The 24,569-nt window shown below is 41.4% G+C and overlaps 1 protein-coding gene across 2 annotated transcripts; it reads right to left on the bottom strand.

Moving 5' to 3' along the window:
* Positions 1 to 924: 924 nt before the first annotated feature.
* On the bottom strand, positions 925 to 22,792 carry TGS1 (trimethylguanosine synthase 1). 2 transcript variants are annotated; one of them, XM_010401163.4, is made up of 13 exons: positions 22,652 to 22,792; positions 21,889 to 21,953; positions 20,331 to 20,503; positions 17,586 to 18,438; positions 16,719 to 16,836; positions 15,674 to 15,760; positions 14,704 to 14,875; positions 12,903 to 13,257; positions 11,869 to 12,042; positions 10,767 to 10,910; positions 9,568 to 9,784; positions 8,436 to 8,514; positions 925 to 1,223 (listed from the first exon to the last, which is right to left on the bottom strand). In XM_010401163.4, the coding sequence occupies exons 1-13, from the start codon at positions 22,747 to 22,749 to the stop codon at positions 1,107 to 1,109; spliced, it is 2,652 nt and encodes an 883-aa protein (XP_010399465.3). In that variant the 5' UTR covers positions 22,750 to 22,792; the 3' UTR covers positions 925 to 1,106. The 2 variants fall into 2 exon arrangements, with proteins under 2 accessions (XP_010399465.3, XP_039405434.1); XM_039549500.1 differs by lacking the exons at positions 925 to 1,223; positions 8,436 to 8,514; positions 9,568 to 9,784 and adding an exon at positions 9,791 to 10,665.
* Between the last annotated feature and the right edge of the window lie 1,777 nt (positions 22,793 to 24,569).

Genomic DNA, 24,569 nt, shown 5'->3' with positions numbered 1-24,569 from the left:
AGATCCTCTTATTTGGTTATTCTAGTTATTCTAGTTTTCTTGGACAGCACTAAAGTGTGGTTTAGTGCTTAGTTTCTGCTGCCTTCAGCTGCACTCAAAGCAGAGGAGAAGCAGCATTAATTTATCTTAGAAATTTTTACTCCTACACTCTTACCTCAGAAACAAGCTCAACAATGAGCTTGGGGACTTAATGTAAAAGTATTTCAGTGAGAGCACCATAGCCATGGCCTAGACACTTCTCACCTGTCTCCACTTCTGCTTGAAGAACTGCACAAAGGCCACTCTTCCCCTCCAAACTACAAGTGGGAGCAGAGAGCCCTCATCAGGAAAAGCTGGGTTCCTTCTGCACTTCCTGAAGCCTGTGTGAAGCCTGTGTGAGGATCCAAAAGGCCTAGAAAAGAGGGGGGACAGATACAAACCTCCAGGCAGAAGGTTTCTTCAAAATATCTTTGCAACAAAGAGCAATGGCAAGGAGATAAAAAATAAAACAAAATGACAACACCTAGAGGGTAGAGTCCCACCTCCAGATACAAACACACCAAGCTCTCTCTGAGCTGCAGCAAGCCAGAGCACTCACTGGGATTAACGTCTGAACCTTCATCCTGCAAAGAAAACCTGAAAAGGTTTCTCAGCATGGAGCGAGAAAGGTGAACTGGGGTTAACCCCTTGTGGTGCACCTGACCCTCTAGTTCCACCTGTGTTCAGATGCTTTTGCTTCTCAAGCATAGACAGCAGCTCCTGACCCCAGTGGCTTTCAGGCTATTCTTCTTCACCCTCTGGATGCTCAAAACTAGAGCAAGCACAGAAGTAGCACATGTGAAAGTTACAAAGAAATCCTGAACCCCGCTCCCACGGGTTGGGCTTGAACCTTGCAAGACTGCATTTTATAAAGATCTTTCTTCACAAATTCACAGCTTTTCCACATTTAAAGTTTTGTCAAAATTATTATAAAACATTTATTGACAGTAGCAATAAACAGAACAAATTTCTGTGAACAAAAATTAAAGCAGAAAATGGCTTTAAGTGATTTTTGACCAGCCAGCTGTACAAAAGCTTAAGCAAAGCAGCAGTCAGGGAGGTTGGGGTTGGAAGAATCCACACGGAGTTCAGGAGATGTCATGCCTTATTAGATCACCAAAATAAGCTGTTATTGTCTTCAGTTTGTTATTGAGAAAATTTTGTTCTATTTCAACTTTCCCTCCTGGTCCTGCTAAGGAAGCCACCTGAAAAACAAAGAACAAAAAGTAAACCAATCAATGCACTGGAAAAGAGGCAAAACCCCAAACCTTTTAATTCGCACAAACAATCACCCAAAAAAAAAAAAAATCTATCTCTGCTCTGTTAATACTGGTGGAAAATGTTCCTTGGCAGCTAATGACTCTGGATCCTCTTTTTATGTCTCCTTTTAATCACAGAGCGGTCTGTGGTTTGTGACTGAAAAACCCTCCTCACCCAAATCACGAAAATAAGAGGATTTCAGAAGCAAAGAGAAATACTCAGAACTTGACATGCTGTGCTGAGGCAAGAGATGCTGAACTCCGGTTTGCAGGGTACTTGGCATTTGAGGCACCCACATGTGGCAAAAAGCAAGCTGTAAACTGTGCTTGAAAGATGTCACATCCCAAATTTTGGGGGAAGAGTAAAATCAATTTTAGTAATTAGAAGCATAAAGGTTGCACTGAAGAGTGGCAGCATGGAGGGGAACAACGCAAACAAAACCAACCCCCAAGCAGGCAGAGAAACTCAAAAAAATGGTCACAGTTTGTTGTAGTTGCTATTGCAGCCAAAGAAAAAGTTGCTGTATGCACTGGAGTCGCAGGCAGTGCTGAGGGCAAGGCTGGGGCAGTGGTGCCTCTCCAGGCTGGGGGAGCCTGTCAGGCAGCGCTGGTCCCAGCTTTGTGTTTACAATCACTGGGGTGAGTGAGAATTTCACCATTCATGCTCTGTTGACTGAGCCTGGTGCACACCTTTAATGCTCAATGATTACAGACAGACAACATTTCACAGCAGACTTTGCATTTTGGACTGGAGCATGCAATACTCTCCCCTCTTCTGTTCCTACTCAGCATGCCCTCTGAGGGTAACAGCTCACAGGCCATCAATTCCGCATCAAAAGAGACCGCAAAGTCAGAAGGACGAACAGATGAACACCAAAACTGAACATTGTCTGCTTTTTTTCCCTTCCACTGTGGACCCTGAGGACCTGTCCTGTGGGGGGATCCATGCTCCACAGCCAGTTCTGCTCTGTGCTGCCATTCCCCCAGGCTGCTGCAGGAAAGTTATTTCTATAGCTCCCCATGCAGGGAAACTTCCTAAGCACCCATAAAGCTATCAAGGTCTACAAGCCTGCAGTAGATTTTAACTGATCTTTAAACAGATGATATTAGCAGCTGAAACTTTAAGTTCAGACTCTGTTATTAACACTTCTAAAGCCCCTTGAGACTCGACTCTGTCGTGCAGAGTCAAGGTTTAAAAATAAACATGCTGAACTTCCTCTATTTTAATGTGAGCAAAAAACCAGCCTACTATCAAGACAAAATAACAGATTAATTTAAATTACACTTTGAACCTTTACTGACTTGCCTAGAAAACTGTCACACTTATCTAAATCGAACATTTACTTTTTTGCTTTGGTTTTATTTTCTCCCTTTTCTTTTCTTTTTTTTTTTTTGTTTCTGCAGACAAAAACAAAAGCATGAGCAGATTTTTCATCCTTCAACTTCTGGTGATAGGAAAAAACGCTCCACATTCTTGTCAGAGAGGAACCTGCCACTTAAGTAAAAAACCAGAGGCTGGCTGACTTATAAATAGCACAAGAATCTGAAATTGGCTAGTGATCAGGAATGTTAATTTTACAACTTCTGTTCTTACTTGAAATCCGAAAAGCATTGTGGGGTGATCCTTAGTTTTTCTAGGAAGATGTTAACTTTTAATTTTTTACAAACAGAAGCTGGGATGTCCCTTCCAAAAAAGCATGAAGAGGCTTTGCACTTTATAGCTGATGTCACTTAAACATTCTAAAATATTAATTGGATTAGTCAATTTAATATAAGAATATTAAAATTACTGTCTTGGGGTTATGTTATTCTGGGCACAGTTTGTGTCACTAGCATATCTAAGTATGACTAATGCATTGATATTAAACACTAGTGTTTACTAAATATTTCTCTTAGAAGACCAAGTAAAACAAGATACCCCTACACTGATGGGTGGTGTCTACCAAAGGACAGCTGAGAATGTACATATGCTGTGTCTGGTCTCCAAGTGTTAAACACAGGATAACTATGACTAATTTCAAAAAACGACTAAAAGTATTTGATAAACCCAAAGGTGACAAAAATTGAAATAAACACATGGGAATAAGCTCTGCTGTGACAGATCTGGTACTATATGCTCTTTAACCCATCCACTATTCAGAGGAGAGAAATGCAAATTCTCTGTGACAATGCTTAGTTGTAAATTGCTGGAGGTTGCAAATTTAATTATGTAGGAGTTGCCAAGTTTTCCTCGGCAGGGCTCAGTCAGACCTGATGGTGTAGTGAGGGAAGGCTGCCACACACCAAGCTTCAGAAGGGTGCCAGCCTGGCAGAGGGACACCCTCTAAAAATAACAGCAGATTGAGGAACGAGGCTTTGAGAAAAACAAAGGTGCTCAGCTATTTTCAGAGACACTGACAAACATCTGTTTTTGCAGTGCACTACAATGGTGAATACAGAAAGGCTTCTTAATTTCTTTTAAAAACTTGACTAGTCCAAACTTCCTTTATTTTGCATTTTCCCGTGTACATACAGTGATTCCCTGCTGGCAACTCTCCTTATCCTGGTTTATTCTTTAGCCCAAACCCACACTACTTGGGTGGACAGGTATTGCCTCCTCTGCTGTGCTGCTGTCCCTAGGCAGAGGTAAAGGCTGCAGCTTGTGTTAACACCTCCCTGTATCCTTCTCACCTGGATGCTTCATCCTTCAGTTCAGTGACTACTGCTAAAAAGAGCCCACAGCTACAGACACAGCCAGAACACATCAAAAAAGTAGCCAACAGGTTTGGAAAGGAGATATCATAAAAGATGAATATATGAAAAGAGAAACAAACAGAAGATTACTTCAGCAGCACAAGTTGCTTGAGTTGCAAACTTCCTTTATATTCTTCAGGTGTATTTTTGAACCTGAAGGTTTTCCTGCTGGTCTTCCAGAGGCTTTTTGATTTTTTTAATCATACTGAAATTTCTTAAGTAAAGTAACTTCCTATCTGTTCCAGCCACCAACTAACATAACTGTGGACAAAAATTTTATCATTTTTTCTCCCCTCCTATAAAGTTTTCTGAGGTATGAGAAATGCAAGCTTTTTAACTTGATAGGCAGTCACACAAGGACACTGTGAATGAATTGATTTTATAGAATACTAATAAAATGAAGAATTCCCTCCCCCTTCACCCAGCCTAAAAGCTAAGGGGAACAAAACCCAACCTACTTGAAAAAGAAGGCAGTGATATTCTTTACACTGAACATAATAAAATAAAATGCTCTCAGGCAGCATATTTGAAAATGGACAGGTATGCAGTTGAATTGTGCCACCGTCACAGTGGTGCTGCCACCCTTTGACAGGCCAGACTTTTTTTTTTTTTTTTTTTTTTTAACTTTGAGTGGGCAAACTACAATTCTGTATTCAAGCAGTATGGGCTTTAGGAAGACTGAAGTTCAGAAGTATCGCTCTGGCTTGGTGTATGCTGTGGGTAACTTCTGGCTCTCTCTCTTTTATCAAGGACAGAGTGAGTTTAAAGTGGGCTGCCTAAAAACTGTTGTTATTAACACAATAGCCACAGCTGAAGTGTATGGAATTACATTCACTTAGAAATTATCAGCCTGCAAAACACATCAACCCACAGTCCTTCACCTGCCAACTCCCCTAATACTCAAGCCTCTTAAAAATACTATCAAATTAACCTCTGTTCATTTCCTGGCTGCTCAGTCCCTGCTTTGCTCGTTGTTCTATTTACTCCTAAATAAAGACGACTCTGCTTGGCAGGCCCCATTTGGCTAGGTCTCCAGTTTAAAATCATAGCTAAAAGAGAATTCAAATAAATGAAGGTGTTTTTACCCATCTTTACACTCCCCTCATTGAGCAGTCATTTTTAACAACTGGACTTTCATAAACAGAAACACAGCAAGTGTTTTTCCATCCAGGCCACAGAATTGCAGACAGAACAAGGACTCAATGTCTAACTCCAGATTTCCTCAAAATGATTGATGGAGATGAGGTGGGAACAAAGACAAGAAAAAAGAAAAGTACCAGCATAATGTGTATTTTTTGTAGGACTATCAAGGTCCAGAACACTTCGCTTAATTCTAGGCTCACAAGAAACAAAAAGCCATTCCTGTATTCTGGCAGCATTTGAAATATAAGCCAGGTCTGAGACATCAACATTCAGGACAGCAAAAGCTCCAACAACAGTACAATTTCACAAAATGAGGCATAGCTACCACAAACACCAGTATGCCTGTCTTCAAAGAATGGTGAAGCTTTAAATAATCACTAAGGCACAATCCAGTACCTGAGCTGCTAACCATGCACAGGGCAAGGTAAGTAATAAACTCCCGATTCCTCATTACTCCGTCTCCCAAACCTGGCTAGGCTAGGTAAAGATGCTGATGTAGTTATCTGTCTCACAACAGACCAGGTCACCAACATTTTAGTTTGTTGTGGGGAGCCATCATGCATCTTGACAACATTCTGACCACCAGTGAGAGACCACCAGTAAATGAGTACAACTTCTACAAAGAGATGAAAAGAATAGATTCCACTATTAGCAAGAAGGTTCTACAGCAACAAATCGCAGGTTCCTCCTTCTTTGCTGCAAATACAAAGGTACAGAAGTATTATGTGGTACAGAAAAGAGTCTGTGAAAGAGATTGGACTACCTGGGATGACTCCTTGTCCCAGAGGTTGAGTACACACTTCCCACCCCCCCCCCCCAATGAGGCAGAGCACAGCTTGCTAAACACTTCATAAATTACCTTTATGAAATGCATAACAGGCAGTAATAAACATATATTTTTTTAAATGTACGTGCACACACATCTATATTATTATTAATTTTTGCTAATTAGAAAGAATATTGTGAAAGAATTCAACTTAAAAACAGACCTGCACACATTACAAATTTTCTAACAAATACATGTTTGTAAACAAGGAGATTCGATGCAATTCAGGGAAATGCTTTTACATTTCTTGTAAATGAACCAACCATATTGCACTGGTTCGCTGCTCCCTCTTGAGGCAGAAGTACAAAAGTTCACTTCTCCTCGACCTAAACTCCGTTCTTTTAAGAGAATTCCAAGAATCCCATTTCTCTCTACAAGACCAACTCTACACAGAAGTGGCCGTGCCTGCAGAAGTAATAAGCGCTGGTTTTGGGATAAAATCATGTGGAACCAGCCAGGATATCTTGTCCCCCAAAAAGACAATGAACAGAGTCCTCTGACACAGCTAGGTCAAGGTAAGCTACCACCTGCTTTCACTCCAGCAGCAGAATCCCTATATCCCTATTCTATGTTAGCTATCTAACAGTGACCTAATAGCTATCTTCCATTAAAAGTAGGTATTTTCCACTAACTTTGAACCACCTTAACTAACAGTTAAATGTATTTTTATTGCAAGGTTGCTTCTAACTGCTGGACTTCTGGGGTACTTTTTGTTTGTTTTGCTGGAGATTCACAGCCCTGGAAGTGTAGTGGCACTAAATCCAGAAACTTCATTCTTAGATACAGCCAGAGATTTTGGTAGCCAAACCCATAACCAGTCTCCTGTGGACCAGAGTAACCACCAAGGTCAGGTTTGGAATAGTCATGTTTTCCACACCTTTGTCAACACAGGATGAAGACATTTCCCTAAACAGTGCGCTAGATTCACATCCACTTTCCCCCTCTCAGATCATCAATCTTTAGGGTTTTTTTTCTTATACTGACAGATTTTCTAAAGAAAGGCATACAGAGCTGATTTCTCCTCCTGAGCCCATAGCCTAGAACACTGAACAGACCTGAACCCAGGACTTCAGCCACCTACTTTTAACAACAAAGCCATGGTTTTGAGCAACAGTTGTTACTCTGCAGCCATCTGTGTAAAGCCAAACCCATGGATGTTACATCAACATCATTCAGAGCCAACTGCACCAAGATGTAGAGGTGGCAGGACACCTGGCCCAATCACATAGATAAGCTGAGCTCTTCTGCAGGAACAGCTGCAGGCCTGTGGGGAGTACTCTTGGATGCTTTTGTGGAAACACAAGCGAAATGCAGATGTGTTTGGCCGTTTATAAATCCAGTAAAAAGTGCTCATGAGTAGAGCAGGAAACTGCTAAGGTCACTCTTCATCATGGAAATTAAACATTTGATAAAAGGCAGTGGTAAGAAGTTGAAATTAGAGAAACTCTACCTAAAATTAAAGTCCCTGTTCAAAGATTCATAAGCCACTTTGACATTTCACCAGTCTGAAATGCAAAAAGGGATTGAATCATCACCTGCCAAACCAACAATCCTGTGCACAGCATGGACTTAGAATGTGCTAGTACTCAGGCCATGTGAATTTCAGCCTATTTCTCAAGCCAGCTGTTTGCCACCAACAATTCCCCAAGCCACCATATGGCTTGACACCCTGCCTGCTCTAAGTCAGACAGAGCTTTTGGAAAAGCAGGAAAAAGTCCTGGGAAGCCCTGTGGCATCTTGCAGGTGAGAAGAACTGCTCCCTTTTTTGCAAAAAAGCTACAAGACATGATTAACATAGAAAATACACAGAGGAAACTAAACCAGACACTCAGGGGAATTGTTAGTCATATAACTGCTTAAAAAAAAAACCTTCTACCAAAAATCCCTAATACAGAAAACCCCACACCAGCGCCACAAATTCTGTGTTTATCTTGAATCACTACAATGGAAGCAACCCATATGGAACCACACACCTGTGTGGACACCATCAGTACCACCCCTGGTGGTGTGACATTTATGCCTGATCTACTCATCAGTGAGAGCAGCACCTGCAGGCTACAATTTCCTGCAACTCCTTCATATACTGAAAGCCATGAAGGTCTGGGACTCACCAACTTATCAGACAGTGAGAGCTGGTTGAAATATGTTGGGTTTTGATATTTTTATAATGATGTATCTGTCTGGCAATTGGCTTTGAAACTTCTGCAAGAAACTCCAATTTGTTGCTTTAAGAAGAAACAGTGTCAAAACCATGGAAATAATCTACTCCCATTTCTAAATATACCAAAAGTACTGCAAACACAGAAATCACTTAACAGAAGGGTCAAATTCAAAAACCCCAAATACCCCACATTCAGCTCAACAGACTTAAAAGTCTTACGTATGTGCTCATAATATTTATGTTTTAAGTCAGCTGAGCATTTTGTTCACTACCAAGACCTCATCCAGTAACACACCTGGTTAATATCAGCATTCCGAGGCAGAAAATACACAATATTGTTGGTGATCTTCTTGGAGAGCCTGAAAATTTCAAAGGTACAAGCCAGTAAAGGAAAAAACAAGAATGGGGAAGGAAAAGTTTCTTAATATTCATTCATTTTGAAAGTATGTCTCAATTTCAGCTATTATGCAGTTAAATTATAGGTAGTCTTCTGAGTGTGTAGGATTCTCTTCTGAAATGCAGACATTATTATTGTCTAAATGCAGAAACTCTATTTCACCATTAGTGCCCTAGAAAGTAGAAAAAAGCCCCCAACACTCACTTTTTATGAAAATTTAACCGAACTACAGAGAAGTGTTTGAGAAATTTGAATGTAGTTTGTGGCTAATACATTTGGTTTACTTTTTTTTTTTTAATCCATTTTGTGGAATCTCTCACACATGCATACAAAGATTTTCTTACTCTTACAGATATGGCTACATTTTAGGAAAAAAGGGGAACAAATTAGATTATTCTTGGACAAAAGAAACCCCACACTTCACATATGATGAAACTATTATGTTAATACCTTCACAGATGAATGAGTGCTCAATATCACTGTTAATAAACTAGTATGGAATTCTACATATTAATTAAAATAGTTACTATTTTCCTTGCACTCTTCTGTGATTTCTCAAGTCATTGGCAGGTGCTATGACTGAGACAGCTTTAGTAAGATATTTTAAATAAGATATTCCCTTTATAAATCAGTTAAAAAGTGGAATTAATGACAAGGTCATAGCTCACACAACCAGTTATTGTCTCTCTCTATATATACACCACATGCCTATTTGATTACTTTGGGGTATTTTAATAAAATAATATAAAGGAATTAAAACTGCTAAATCAATGCTTTAACTTGAGAAGCTACTCAATTCTCTAATGGACTTTTTGCTTTCAGGAATGACTCATCACTGGGGTTTCTGGTAATAAAAAAAAAAAAATTTAAATTTAGGTGGGAAGAGGACTAAACAAATGGGTTGCACCTGGAACTCCAGCTGCCACCCATATCATCCACAGTCAGCCAACTGGGCACGCAAACCCCACGGGAAGAGAGGGAGGAGAGGAAAGAGATAACCCCTCCACAAGGCATGACTTGGAAAGGATATCCGTCTGGGCAAATCATGGTGTGGATGTCGAAGATTTCGGCAGTGGCGTAGTCGGGCCCGCCCCAGGGCGGGCTGAGGAACACCGCGTCCGCGCGCAGGCCGGCCGCCAGCGCCATGAAGTCCCCGCAGAGGAAGTCGATGTGCTCGGCCACGCCGTACACCTCCGCGTTGTGCCGCGCCAGCCGCAGCTTCTCGGGGTCAATGTCGACGGCGATCACTGCCCACGAGAGATGGCGAACACGGGGATTAACGGGAACCGGGAACGCCACCTGACCGCCGGCAGCTCACCGCAGTCAGACACCGACTGCTGTGACAAGCCCGCAGCTCGGCTCAAGGAGCGGACACGGCACTGTCTGCCTAAGAGAGAAGTCCTTCTTGCGGCAGGTTTGGCAGGAGCCTGACAACTTTAATGAAACTCAGTCCTTGCCTTCATTAAAGAGAAACATTTATCTGTGGCTGGCCACATAGTTCTGAAAATTGAGTTTAAAAAACTCCAACACAGCCCAAGAGAGACAGATGATACAAGAATAGTACATAATAAGAGAAATTAAAATTTAGCCAGGAAATACAAAAAGCCAAGTGAGATTTATAGATTGGATCATAGCTTACCAAATTTAATGCAGTAGAAAAACTACTGTTTTTCTTGCTCAAACATTACTCAGAAGAGTTAGATCAACTGGTATGAGTATCTAGCAGGAAATGTTTTTACAGAAAGTACTCTCAACATTTATCTACACTTTCATTAGCTGGCATTAGACTAACATGAAGTCCTCATTACTTTTCTGTACTTGGTTCTGCTGAATCTGCAGGCAATTCCATTCAAGTGTTTTAAGTACTATTCACATGTAACCTGGTTTTGAGTACACAGACTTCAAGTAACAACTGGAAAGCAGCAGCTTTGACAGAAGCCCACTTTTACCAGGGATCTCCAGAGCATCTGACAGACTAGACATTATGCCACACGAAATAGTCTTGACTACAGCACAAATCCAACTGTGACTTAAAATAGAAAAAGCAGTTCTATTGATCCTTTTTCAAAACAGAGAGGTCATATTGTGAGTCTGATGAAGCAAAACAGCTGCTGTTGCTACAGAAGCACTGAAAAAGAAAACAAAGCAACAAACAGAGCACATACCCAAATGTTTTTAGGAAAAAGACAGAAGAAACAAACGAATGCACTGTATACAACACCTACTTACCTCTTTTTGAGGTCAGTGCAAACTGAATAGCGTTCCCTCCAACCCCACAGAACGCATCCACTATGATGTCGCAGTTGAATGACTGACTAACGCGGACAGCAATGTGCTCAGCTATTTTCTCAGGAGTAACAGAAAACCAACCCTCTGCAAAGGAAGAGGAAGAAATGTATTTTCACCTCTTATTTCAAGGTCATCTCATTTAAAAACAAACAACCAAGCCCCACATAAAACTGAAGGTTTAGCATTAATCCCAAGAATTTTGGCTTAGTGCATTCGACCAGGAAACACTGGCTTTGAAGATGATAAACTCTGCTCAGTCCAGAGATTTGCTAAGCAAACAAATTCTCACTGAAGCAAACTGATATGCCTCGATCTCAGTATATGCTTTGTTGAACTGACTGCTGAGGATTCTAGTTTATCAAGGGGAAGTCCACAGGCACAGCTATGGAAAAATTTTTACATCATGATTATGCTGTGTAGCAAATAAAACCAGAAATGTATTCTCTCTTATCCAACATTTTATTTTCTTCACCACAATGTCTGGTCTGCCAATTAATCTGCAAGTTTATGAAGCAAAGCATTAGAAATGGAAGGCTTAAAAACCCAACAAACAAAAAATACCTAGTAATCCTAATTCCTCTTTTACCTATAAATTTATGATTTGAAGTGGTTTCCAAGTAAATATGGAAAAAGTTGCTTTGCAAGTGACTGCTGCAAGTCAGATAAAAACAGAATGAAACTAGATCCATCAGCATACTTGGAAGTTTCACAAAATTATTTTATAAAATATAGAAATAGAAAAATATCACTGAGTTTCTGAAAACGTCCTGACAAAGTATGATTTGGGTCCAGGCAAGATCATCAGCAAACGTAAGGATGCTGATGTCTAATGCAGACAGGAGTGTCCCACACTAAAAGCCATTGTGAAGTCCAAGACTTCCATTCACCTGCCTGCTGAGGGGTGGATGGAATTGATCCATGGGTGCAAACACACATTCAGTAGTGTTCCTCCTTTAAGAAAATTTGTAATAAATTGCAAGAAGGGCCACAGGTTTGGATACATCCTGTACTACCAAGGCAGCACACTTGGTACTGAACACACCTCTGTCTAGTTTAATTCCTTCATCAAACCGAGAGAAGAGCCGGTAGCGCTGTGCCCAGTACTTGACCAGCTCTGGATCAGCAGCAATCTCAGGAGGTATAGTTCTCAGTGCATTTTTATTCCTTCTTCTTCTTTTCTTCTCCTTGTTCTTCACAGTAATTTTTTCATCTACAGCTGGAAGACACTGCAAAAGTTAACAGTCACTGTTCTTGTAGGCTAGGAATGTAATTGGTAGGTGAGTGTTAAGATTTAAAAACACTGCTATAAATGTTCTTCATTGCTGTTTGCCAGATGATGAAGATTAGTGGCTTTAAATTAAAAAAGAGCATCCTGTATTTCAATGGATTAGTCACGGTCCTAAAAATCATAACAGTTCACCCATTATTTAAGAGCCTTAATCTTCAACTGAAGACAATGAACTCTACATAAGGAGCAAACAAGTGGATCAGACACCAATCTAATGCTCTTATATCAGTTATGAATAAAAACCAATCTAGACAAGAGTTTTACAGTAGGAATCTAACGTAACTGAACTACTGTAGGAAGGACTAAATTATATATAAAAACCTGTATAATCCTGCTTTCCTTTGTTTAATGTTAAATACAGAAGTTCATAATACTGATTGTTTTTAAGCTAGAAAATAACTTTAACAACACATGCTCCCCAGAGCTCAGCAATGTGCATTTGAACCCAAAACCTGCTGGTCTGTGCAGCTACCTAAGGTTAATCACCATCATTCTTGCAGAGGAAAAAAAGGTGTGAAGGGAAAACCTCAGACCATGTCGAGGATAAACAATGGCTGTTCATCTATAAAGAAATACTGTCAACATTAAAGACAAGACCTGGGATTCTGGCATTCCAGGAATAAGCTAATTCCACTAGCACAGCTCTCAATCGCTTTCGTTACTCCTTAGACCTAATGAGTCTGTTTGAATTAACAAAATAAATGAGTAGTGCATGACACAGTAACTTGGGAAGGCAGTATTAAGTCCACTGCCAATTCCTTTTATCAGTTTGTAGGAAACTGATTTACCTTGGCTGACATCCTCCGTGTCTGGCTGGAGATAATCGGGAATATCCAGAGGGACAAGCTGCCGCCCACCGCTGTGCTCTGGCCTCCCTGCCCCCTGCTCATCAGGGCCACTCGCTGCAGTGTCCTGCACCTCCCCCTCAAGGTTACTCCCTCCAGGTTCTGTGCAGGCCACACTGGAAGAGGGTGGCTCTTGGATTTCAGTGTCCAGCGTCACACTCTGTGTGGCAGCAACGCCTTCCTGACCCTCTGAGTCGCTGCTGCTCGCAGACAATGCCTCTGCTTTACCCTGAGGGGTGGCTGGCTGGGACGTGTCTTCCTCCTCAGGTTTACTAACCTGCTTCAGGAACATTTCCACCTGCAATTGTCAAATACCACAGATGATCAGATGGTGATCTGTTACTCAGAGCACAGTTTTAAAAGCCTTACAGTTCAAAAGCACCTGCCACTGCAGGCTCTCTCTACCATGTGTATTTTGAAAACAGTAAAATATCCAGACTCAAAACATTCAAGAAGTCCCTTTTTAAAGCTCCCTTTTTAAAATGTTTGGAAACAAGTTGTCTTTGGGAACTGGATGCCAGCTACCTCCAAAAGAGAAACAAAAACCCAACCAACCAACCAAAAAATCAACGGATAAATAGAATAAATAATTCTTGTATAATACCTAAATAGTCACACTTGCCACAGCCCAGGTGACCAAGTCTACTACTTCACAACTATCTTTATCTGCATTCAGGTATGTACTCTGCCTCTCAAGAGTTTTTTAGCATAAACAGGTGAAATTACCTTCACACATTAGTTGCCTTCCCTTCAAGATGTACCAGATGGTGCACGTGGTAAAGGGTTCTGCTGCACAGCAGAGAGCTCGACATAAGCTCCTAACCAACACACAGATGCCACTCCAAACTCCTCAAAGGCACATGTAGATGCTCCCTTTTACATTATGGTTGCTCTGAATGGCTCTAGACCTGGAGCAGTTCCTTACCTGAAAGTCTGAGGAAATGTATAACTTCTTTTTTCTTCACAAAGTTAAAGTTGCCCTTGAACTATATTGGCCCCAGGTAGAAGACAAAAATTTATCAAAAATTATAGCAGTGGGACCGGAGTCCAATGTAACATGTATGGTCACTATCAGAAAACAGTGCTTTACACCTGGGTTTTGGGGAATGCCAAGCATCCCAGAAGAAGGTGAAGTAACATTAAATCTGTCCCCTCAGATTTTCAAAAAGACTCAAGTGAAGTCTCCAACAAATGTTTCTACTTCTTACTAATTTCTGAATTTAAAAAAAAAGGATAAAGTTACAGGTGAAAATAAATGCAGGTAGAGGTATACGCAAACCCCTTCAAAAATTACCAAAAACACGGAGTTACATGAAATACACTAATCTACACAATGATTTTCTGTTACTGCTGAAATGCCAGTATTAACAACTGGCCTCAAGTGCAATTTAAAATCAGACACACTTTTAGTAACAGTAGAAACCTACACACATCTCTAGAACTATGTGCAGCCAGATGTTAGGAATGACTTTCGCATAACTTGGCCATTTAAGCTCACATTTCTCTTGACAGGGCCCACCAGTGCCTTTCCACAGCCATCCTAACTTAAATACTCTTCACATAGGTGGGAGGCAGGGAGGAGGGGGAGAAAACAAGGAGGAAAAAAAAAAGAGGAGCAGTGGACTGACATTTGAAAATGCCATCTACTTTGGGCAATTAATTTTTTTTTCAACTTCATAATACAACATCAGCTAAGGGAGCAGATAAATCTATGAATTATAACAGTGTTAATGACTAAACTTACCTTCTTCAAAGTTTTGCTTTTTTTGCATATCATTTCAGATTCCTCTGTAAAGAAGATGTGTGTGTTTTTGCTCTTCCTTGGTTTACGCATATCCAAGAATTTGGACTTGAGTTTTGCTTTTTTCTCCAAGTACTGCACACTTTGGTGGGTGAAATCTGGAATTCCACCATATCTGAAAATAAATAGATAGAAAGATAGATAAGGACTTAGTCAGTTAATTTCCAGTCTAGAAGCTTTAACATAAATGTTGATGTCTACAAAAAATGGTTTAGGCTTAAGTGTTTTTTTATTGCTCCACTTAAAATATGTCACTGGATGTAGCTGCAAAACAAGGTACCTTCACGAAAATTTTATTTGAAAATGTTTAACATAATTAGTTTTAGATTTTTTTTTTCTGATAGTTGTATAACTTTAGATGAAAACAATTTCCCAGGCCAGCCTGAAGAATAGGAAATGAAAAAAATATCTTGATTAGCAGAATAGAAGATCATTTTGGTGGCTGTTGAGAACCCCCAAAACAGCTACTTTTACCTTCTAGCAAATGCAATAAAAAACCCAGCCAACTAAAAAAAAATTCACTGAACAACACCCTGGCAACACTTTACTAGTATGGCAACATTTTACTTAAAACCCATGATCTCAGCTCACAGAACTACAAACTGAGAGGACCACTGATTGTCAGAGCCTTTAAGCTCTAATTTAAGTAGCTGACCAGCAACTTCACATTTATACAACTGCAAGTACCTTATGTGTTACACTTCTGCATCAAAGCAGTTTTCTTTAATTATTCTCTGTAACTCTGCATCTCTCTCTAGTTCAAGGATGACAGTTTTAGTGAGAGCAGAGACTAACTCTGGGAATCAGCTTCAAAAGTTTAACAAAAAGGAAATGGAGATGAATGGTCTATTTCCATAATAACAAGAGAGCTGACTTGCTATGAAAAACCCCACAGTTCCTCGTAAGTAATTACTTTTGTCCTGTGCCACACTTGAAACCCAACACAGAGCAGGTTTCCTCAGGATCTTCCATGGGGTTCTCATCCACATCCAGCTCATGGCTAGGAAAAAACAGATGACAAAGTCACTTACTGTGAAAAAACCAATCATTTTACAGCTATACCACTAAAATTCTTGCATATTGAAAACATCTGAATGTGGGCTTCAAGTAAGTTCCTCCACAAACTGCTGAAACCAAACCAAGCAGATAACACCACTCTATTCATGTGCATGAATTTTTGGGTTGGTTTGGTTTTTTACACAATTCTACTGAGCAATGCCCTTCTACTGTGGTTATAATATTCCAGTTATTCTGAATGACCTCTTAAAATATTTAACATCAAGCCCTACGTGATGAAGACAGTGTTTGCTCACCCCATTTCCAAATTACCTTCATCATCTCTCATGTTATCTATATTATTATCTATTACTGATGCTGTGACAACAGCAAAATACTAGAATAAAACCAAAGCTGTATGATTAGGAGGTAACAATTCCACCCACTCCTTCACATTTGAGTTTGCAAATTTATTGGAGAGGAAGAAACATCTCACTATCTTTGAGACTATATATTTTTAGAGAAGAAAGAAAAAGACAGTGACAAGGCAGATATTGGCTATTTTATGACTGCCATAGCTCTGAGAATTTTACTGGCAGCGTTCAATTCAGTTGAACAATGCAAATTATTTACTGTCATTCTGGGATTGTCTATACTAATTAGACCTAAATAAGCAAGCTGCCCTATGCAATTTAACAATCTTGTATACTTCAGTGGCACAAGAATAGTATCATCACCTTGTACAGTCATCAAGGCCATTCATTGTTTTCATAAAGCAATGGAAGAGAGGAAATATCCACTGCTTGTTATGAGGCAAAGCAATAAGCAGTGATGGAAGACTATGTGGTTTTGTACTGACATTTTAACTCACATCCTCAATCAAAGGTATAGTTAGTACAAATCAGAAGGCTCCTGGACCTGGACTTCATGAGAAAAAAGCTCATGTAAATTTCATGACTTGCCTTCTCTTGACTTTGACATGTCTGTATTCAGGAGGCTCTTCATCCTCATCTTCATCTTGGTCATGAAGCAGCAACTGCTCTTTTTCATTTGAATTAGAGCTGCATGGCTCCTGCACACCTAAAAAAAGATACATCGTATTTTCCTTCTGGATAAATCAATTCTTTATCTTCCTGTCCCTACAGTACCCCTGCAGCTACAGCTAGTTACTGTGCCAAACACACATCTTTACCTGTCTTTGTTTGAGAGACAACATACTAATAAAGCTTCCAGTATTACACTGTAGTGTTAACAATCTTATGCAGGACCAACTTCAAATTATCTCGTCTCTCCAAGAAAAATAAAATGCCTACAAGAGTTTCCTCCTTGTGCATAAAATTTTGTTTCCATCTCATTAGCTATGCAAAGATATTCCCACCGATTTAATAAGCGAAGATTTAAACACTCCTCTCACTTCTTTTTGGAAAGGAGATTTTCTTTTCACCTCTCCCATTCCAGCTCTACTGCAGAATCAAGATGGGACCACATCTGCTTCTTCCTCTCTTAGAAAGTCACTAGCAGCAGACTCAAGAGTCTCAGCTGCAATATCAAGACTAAGATAAATAATTAAATATGTACTAACAGTGATCTCTCACCAATTTCTTTAGTACATTTGAAGACTTATGAAGTACATGTTCTGTTAATATCACTTCTGGCTGAAGAACACGTTCATTATACAGGTTAGAGATGAGAAATCATCCAAAGAAGCAGAGGGAAGAAAAAGCAATCAAGTATGCAATCATTCCACAAAATACCTAATCAACTTTTTAAAATAACACAGACATGCGCTTGAGAATTCTGATAACCAACTTTATCTGATTTTGAATTACCTGACTGGTTAACACTTTTATTTTCACAAGATGCTCTCCTTTTCCTGCTTCCTCCATCACAGGGCTCCTTCTGGCTTCCACTGTCAGACGAACTCTGTTCCTCAGGACCACTGTGGGCTACAGTTAGAGCAGCACTGCTCTGTTCCACTTCCTCCAAATTCAGATTTAAATTACAAATCCCAGAGATTATTTCACTGTGGGGCTCAGCACTTGAAGGGAGTCTTTCCTCACTTCTGGTGTTGGAGGGAGACAGCTTCAAGCTCAGCACTTCACTGTGCTCAGGTCCTGGGCTAACCAAGTCCATTTCTCTCAAAGGACCAGTCTCCTGTGTAACCCCATTAACTTCCACCTTGTCACCATGTGAGCTCTCAGTAGTCCATCCTTGACTTGTCCAGTACTGAAACTGTTCCCAATAATACCAGTACAGTTCACTATAATGCTGCTCCCATTCTTCCTTAGTATCTGGACTATTCCAAGGCTCAGAGGCTGTGATGCCCTCAGACAATGAGACCTCTTGGTGCTTTTTCAACCAACTTTGCCATAGAAGGCCCTCTCCGTACTCGCTCCAATACTTCTCCCATTTTTCCTTAAGTTCACTGGGTAAAGTCTCACTTGCAAGGCTTTCTGAACTTTCACAATTCCCTTCAACTAAAGCTTGAGGTTTGCTGCTCATCTCACACTGCTCTGTAGCTAGGGCCAGCTCACCAGAAACGGACTGGATACAACCACCACAAGTTTTGTCCTGGCATTCCTGCCCCATTTTATCCTCATGTTTTTGCTGCAACTCTTTTTTCTTCTTCTTTTTCTTTTTCATAATCTTCATGTTATTTTTCTTTCTGTAATTTTCTGTTGCCTAAAAGATAATGGAAAAACACAGTTAGAAGTCCACAATGTATATACAGTCTTGTCCTCTCTCGATCACATTTCTGTTTCCATTGGAACCCTCCCTCTCACTGCAATCCTGCTGTTAGCTTTCTCCCCAAAAAAGCTGTAGTTTCTGGGTCTGATAGGGCCCTGCTACATAACCTCGACTGACACTTCTGAGGAAGTTGTGAGAAAGAGCAGTAAGAAAGTCTATAGAAACACATACAAAAAAGCAGAATGGTAGACAGAAGTGGGGCTGCTGAGAGGGAAGTCATTAGTAGCCCAAAGCTTCAAAAGGAAAGACAAGAAACACTATAAAATCCTAAAGGGTCAGGAATTGAAGGGTCACAGGGTTGAGCTCAACAGCAAAGCAGTATCTTGGTAACATCAAGGATCTGTTTTATGGGGCTGTGGAGGCTGACCCTTACTTTCACCCGGTATCTGCCTGACCAGCAAACACGGTTCAGTGTCTTATTGGGATAGTGAACATAATGCTCAACCTCATAGAATGTTAAATCCTTGCTATCTTTGGGTGCTGTACACAAAAAAAAAGCATCATTTATACTCAAAGCCCCTGCAAATCCTGCAGCTGTATCTCTGTATGTCTTGAAGACACTGACCCAAAAGAGTGGAGCAATATCCTTTCCATCCCATACTAATCTCCAAGGTGGCTAACAAATACAAGGAAACAACAACCTTCTGCCCAAATCCTGCAATGATTGTATTGCACAAATGAAAGGCAGCCCTTTCATTTGTGTAATACAATCGTTTCACTCATTACAACAAACTTGGCTACTACAGTTGTCCGGTGGAACAGAAGACAGAAACCTGTTCCTGAAAGGAAGACTAAGGTAACTTGTTGGTTTCACCAGTTACAACCTGCTTGCTTCAGAGGGGCTTCCTGTGATGGCAAAATTCACATGGGCAAGATACTGTAAATGTACAGATATTACTCCAAATGGCCCATCAGCTGCAATCGTTACTTTTGTTACACTGACAAAAGCATAAGGTGGACTATGAAGAAGTTAGAACAGAAGAACTGGCATTGATCTTTCATCCATATCCTTCATAATGTCATGTTAGTACACACAGTCCAAAGCACAATGCTTAGCAGTAATCTAATAAGAAAATGTATTATTTTCCCATTCAACTTATTTGCATAGTACTAGATAGCAACAAAAATTGCACACAGACTTTGGGCTTGAAGTTGGATATCTGTATGGTCTATTTACAAGTTATCAATTAAAATCACATACAAGTTTCTCCTATTTATTTACAAATTAATCAGGTCAGAACCATGCAGTGCTCTGCACAAAAGTACTGTCTCACTGTCGGGGAGGTCTGTACATCATGAAGTGGATGCTGTGAATATTGCACTGTCTTTTTATTTGTGAAAACTGCAGGCCTCTTCTAAAGCCCAGATCCTCCCTACTATGGAAAGCAGAGCACCAAAGCCTCACTCCTGCCTTTTGGAACAGCCTGGCTTTATCAGCTGCAAGGGGGATTTGAAAAACTAGCTTTTTACATTAGTTTTTACAAAGCTAAATGCTTAAAACAGACAGTGTGAAAATGCACGCTCAGACTGGAGTGTACTAGTTGTCCTGATGTGCAACATCAGCTTTACCACGGCTCTTTTAAATCAGGTCTCTCTAGTCACGAGAGCAGTATAGCTGTGGAAGCATAAAGCACAGCCTTGACCCTGTTTAGTTCACCTGGACAGACCAAGGTGCTGTGTGCTGTTACCAGGATGCAATGCAGGCAGCTTCAAGGCAGCTCAGATACATTTCCATGAACTGCCATCTCAGAATAACTGAGAGGAAGCACATCCCTAGGACTGGAAACACTACACAAACAGAACAAATAAAGCAAGTAAAAATTTACCACGAAGTCCCTGTGGGCTGACTGCCCACCAAACTGAAGAGGCAATCCCATGCTCTTCATAAGCTCAGCTTCTGAGTCTAGTTCAGCTTCTTCCACGCCCAGGGCATGATTAGTATCCACCTTTAATCTCCCATTGGGATAACGGTTCTCCTCCTCAGATGCTTGTTCTTCCCCTGTTAATAAGTTACATTACATGAATATAATCTGGTTCTGACACCTCAATGCCACAGCATGGCATACAAAAAATAGCAGAACTGCTTCTTATGCTTCCTTTCTCGTTTAAAAATCTTCCTCATGAACACCTCAGTTTCTGCATAACTATCAGTAGGAATCAAAATGTAACTTTGACAGCCAAAACACTGGACTGGGTCTGTCTGGAAAGGAGTTAACATTCTCCATAGCAGCCTCTATGGAGTTGTGTTTGGGATCTGTGGCTGAAACAGTGTGGATAGCACTCTGATGTTTTGGCTGCTGCTGAGCAGTACTTGCACAGCCTCATAACCTTCTCTCTGCCTGACTCTGCCCCCCCCAGCAAGCTTGCACTTCTATCAAATTGCTAAGCAACAACATCTGTGTATAAAATTACAAATATTATTGAGAAAGTAGGAGCTGTATATGGATGGAAATTATGAAATCAGAAGCTCTTGATTCAGTTGATAATACTGAAACATTCAAGGTTTTTGGCTTGGTTGTTCAGGATATATTCACTGCCAAATTATCACATAACACACTTTCCATTTTTAACTAATTATTCTCACCACAAATCACTCATATATGCACAAAAACATGGTTTACAATCTCCTTCTTTCACTCCTCTCACTTTGCCTCCATCTAATCTGTGCTATTATCAGCTTCTGTTTCTGTTCAGAATTCCTTCCAAATCAAGCTATTATGCTGTTGGATCTACCAACACAGCAATGATAAAAAGAAATACCAAAAGGATTATGTTCAGGTAGGCAAACTTGAGGAATTCTGGAGGATGAAGTAAGGGAGTGGTGTTGAATTTGTTAAGAGTATATACCATGATAATTCCTAGATTACAAGCATGCCATGTGAGAGACTCTGGTCCTTGTCATATGATTCACTGTATATATGAGAAACATAATTGTCCCCATGAGTGCTATTGCTTCTTCTCTACTTCTGGCTCAGCAGATTACCTAGCAACAGCTAATGTCCTAGGCTGGGGTAGACACAGAAGGAGACAAACATCTAGGATCCACAGACCCTCCATTATGCAATTAATTTTGGGCTAAGTTGAAATCATGATTTAAGACCAGGTCAGGGATCTGTGATATAATCTGCTCCATGCACTAGGTGAATGTTATGTGAGGTGGTAAAGTCTACCTGGACAGGAATGAGCACTGTACCTGGTTTGACACAAACTTTTGCATCAAGATTATGATAACCTGAAAGCTATGCAAGTGTTATTATTCACATCCATCCCCATAACAAAAGTACTGAAAAACAACACAGAAACAGGAACAACTTAAATAACCACACATAACTCACTTTAAGAATGACAGCACATCACATTGCATAGTACACTGTACTACCTTACCTGTACTGTCATTGCCATCTTTGACATAAAATCCTTTTAATCCCAGTTTATATAATTTTCGATCTCTGTAAAAATAAAGACAGACACCGATGCAGAAAGTCACCATAGAAACATTTTTTTTTTTACAGTAAAACCAATCATTCAGTGGAAAAAACCTCCCCAGGGATGCAATAAGATCCCCACCACTGGACGTTTCAAGATGAGACTGGATGGGGTACTTAAACTCTTCTAGGCTCCGTTCCCATGAAAGGCTGGACCAAGTGACCTTTCCAGGTCCCTTCCCACACGGGCTGCCCTGTGACTCCAGACACGCGAAGCAAATAAAAAGAAACAACATCTGGAGAAGGCAACACTTTAATTAAAGCCTGACGGGAAAGGCCATAGGAGCGACGTTCAGAAAATGCTGCAGCTACGCGGAACACCCCGGAGCTAAATTTTCTGGTCCTCCTCTCGTTGTGAAACCGGCTGTTCCCCCGCGGATGGGAGCGGGAAGGGGGCGGGAGGGCGCGCTGAGCTCCGGCTCCGGCAGGGCGCTGGCTCCGGCCAGCGGGATCGGCGTCTGGGGGCTCCTCTCACCCTTTTCTGCTCCCCCCCACCAGTGACAAACACGGCCTGTCGGGGTCCTTTTGTGAACACTCCTGCAAAACCGCTCTCCCCTTGCAGCCCCTCGGCCGCAGCAGCGCGGCCCTTCCCGCACGTCCCAGCGGGACGCTGCCCCGGCCGCGGGCACAGGGACACGCGGGGCGCGCCCGGCGCTACTCACTCGACGAAGGCGCGGGAGCAGAGGCAGAGGATGCCGCCGGCCGGCCCCGCCCGCAGCAGCAGCTCGGCCACCAGCCTCGGGCCCGGGTCCTGCACCATCCCTGCGGGAAGCTCCCCACGCCGGGCCCGAGCCCCTGACCGCCTTCCGCCGGAACTGCCGCCCGCGCCCGCCCCGCTGCGGCCGGGAGGGCCCCGAGGGGATTCGGCTGCCTGCGCTTTCAGTGGTGCCCCACGAAGAGTATTTGCGTGTTGAGGGGTTCAGAGTAGGTAAAAAGGAGGGGGGAAAGGGCATCGCAAGTAAAATCCGCAACAAAAGGTGCAGCAGCCAAAATCTCGTAAAACAGGGAGTGGGAAACAGAAGTGGAAACCCTGAGCAAGGCATTTTTGGAGTAGTGACTGGAACAGAATCATAGAATCACAGAACGGTTTGGGTTGGAGGGGACCTTAAAATCACCTTGTACCAATCCCACTGCCATGGGTAGGGACACCTTCCACTAAAGCAGTTTGCTCAAAGCCCCATCTGGCTTGGCCTGGAACACTTCCAGGGATGGCGCATCCACAACTTCTCTGGGAAACCCCAGCGCCTCACCACTCTCACAGTAAAGATTTAACATGAGGGCTTAAAGCGGTGAGAGAATGGAGACAGGATGGGCAGAGGGAGTCAGAATGGAAACAAAGCCTGGTGAGAAAAAGGGCCTGGGAGGAGGCAGGGTGAGGCAGGAAGGTTGGAATGAGGCTCTGGAGGCAGAGCTTGGGTGGGGAGGGAGGAAACCATTGGGAAGCAGCCATGTGTGATAGGGTACAATGATACAGATAACCATGTTTTGCTCACAGATTTCTTTACTGTGGGGTCCTGCTTCAGGCAATAGATCAAGATGTAACCTGGGAAAACACCACTGTGGAGCGAGAGAGAGACCTGATGACTTGCAAGAGTTTAGAATAGGAGGTTGGTTGGAGACAAGGGAAGGTGCAGTGACAAGCAGACCACAGGATCCTGTCCTGTAGAATCAGATTCTATTCCTTTCTCTACTGCAGCAAATTTATATGATGGTGCACTAGGTTTGAGGGATTTCCTCCATGAAACACTGAGTGATGGACTGTTCAGCTCTGCTTAGATTACTCAGAGTTTATCTATAAAATGCATGAAATTCATGCCTCTAAAGAGCATTACAAAGCCTGCCTTGACATCTCTGGTACAGGGTTTCTCAGATAAAAATTACGGATTTTGGGATCTCTCCTTACCTGCTAATGGACAGTGGAAGAGTATGAGAAAGGAATGTGTCATTCATATCTGCCCTACTTTTAAGCCCTGTCCTGGTTTCGACAGGGTTAATTTTTTGCAGTAGCACTAAAATGAGGAATACCATTACTATACCACAACAGGCCCTCTGGAATGTGTTTGTTTTTGGCAAGCTGGGATACTGGGCTTTATGTTACCTGCATTCAATGCATGATGAGCTGTGCGGTTTTCTGCTGTGCTGTCTCGTTCTGTTTGCATCAGTGTATTTTAGGTAACAAGGCTGTACAGCCTCGTGAGGGTGCAAGATGTCCTCAAGATTTATAAGACATTTCGTAGAGAAAATGTGGAAGGAGGAGTTTGGAGGCAAAAGGATGTTCAGGTGACAGTAGCATAACTACAACAACAAATTCCATCCACTTACAAAACAAAACAAAGGATTAATTGTATCCTGATACATCTGATATACACGTCTGATATAAACAGAAAAATATTAAATGCTGACAATAGTCAGGGCTTGAATATGTCTATCTTTACAGTAATTTAATACTTTAGAAATACAAGGAAAGATTGCACCAGTTCTAGCAATCATGTGGGTATAACTACATCTGCAATTAGGAGGATATATCACCTTCATCTTTCAAAACTGACATTGCAGTAAAATGAAAACCTTTCAATACAA

Source organism: Corvus cornix, chromosome 2, assembly GCF_000738735.6.
Source record: "Corvus cornix cornix isolate S_Up_H32 chromosome 2, ASM73873v5, whole genome shotgun sequence".
Taxonomy (NCBI): domain Eukaryota; kingdom Metazoa; phylum Chordata; class Aves; order Passeriformes; family Corvidae; genus Corvus; species Corvus cornix.
Note: the sequence above shows the minus strand (reverse complement) of the source record. Positions and strands in the feature narration are given on the sequence as shown.

Bases quoted from the DNA above. Each gene is read 5' to 3' on its own strand.
- TGS1 (XM_010401163.4), bottom strand. From the start codon at position 22,749: ATGGTGCAGGACCCGGGCCCGAGGCTGGTGGCCGAGCTGCTGCTGCGG. The intron at 16,837-17,585 runs GTAATTCAAAAT...ATCTTTTTTTAG, and splicing joins TAAAAGTGTTAACCAGTCAG to GTGTGCAGGAGCCATGCAGC. The intron at 12,043-12,902 runs GTAAATCAGTTT...AGTGTCTTCCAG, and splicing joins CACGGAGGATGTCAGCCAAG to CTGTAGATGAAAAAATTACT.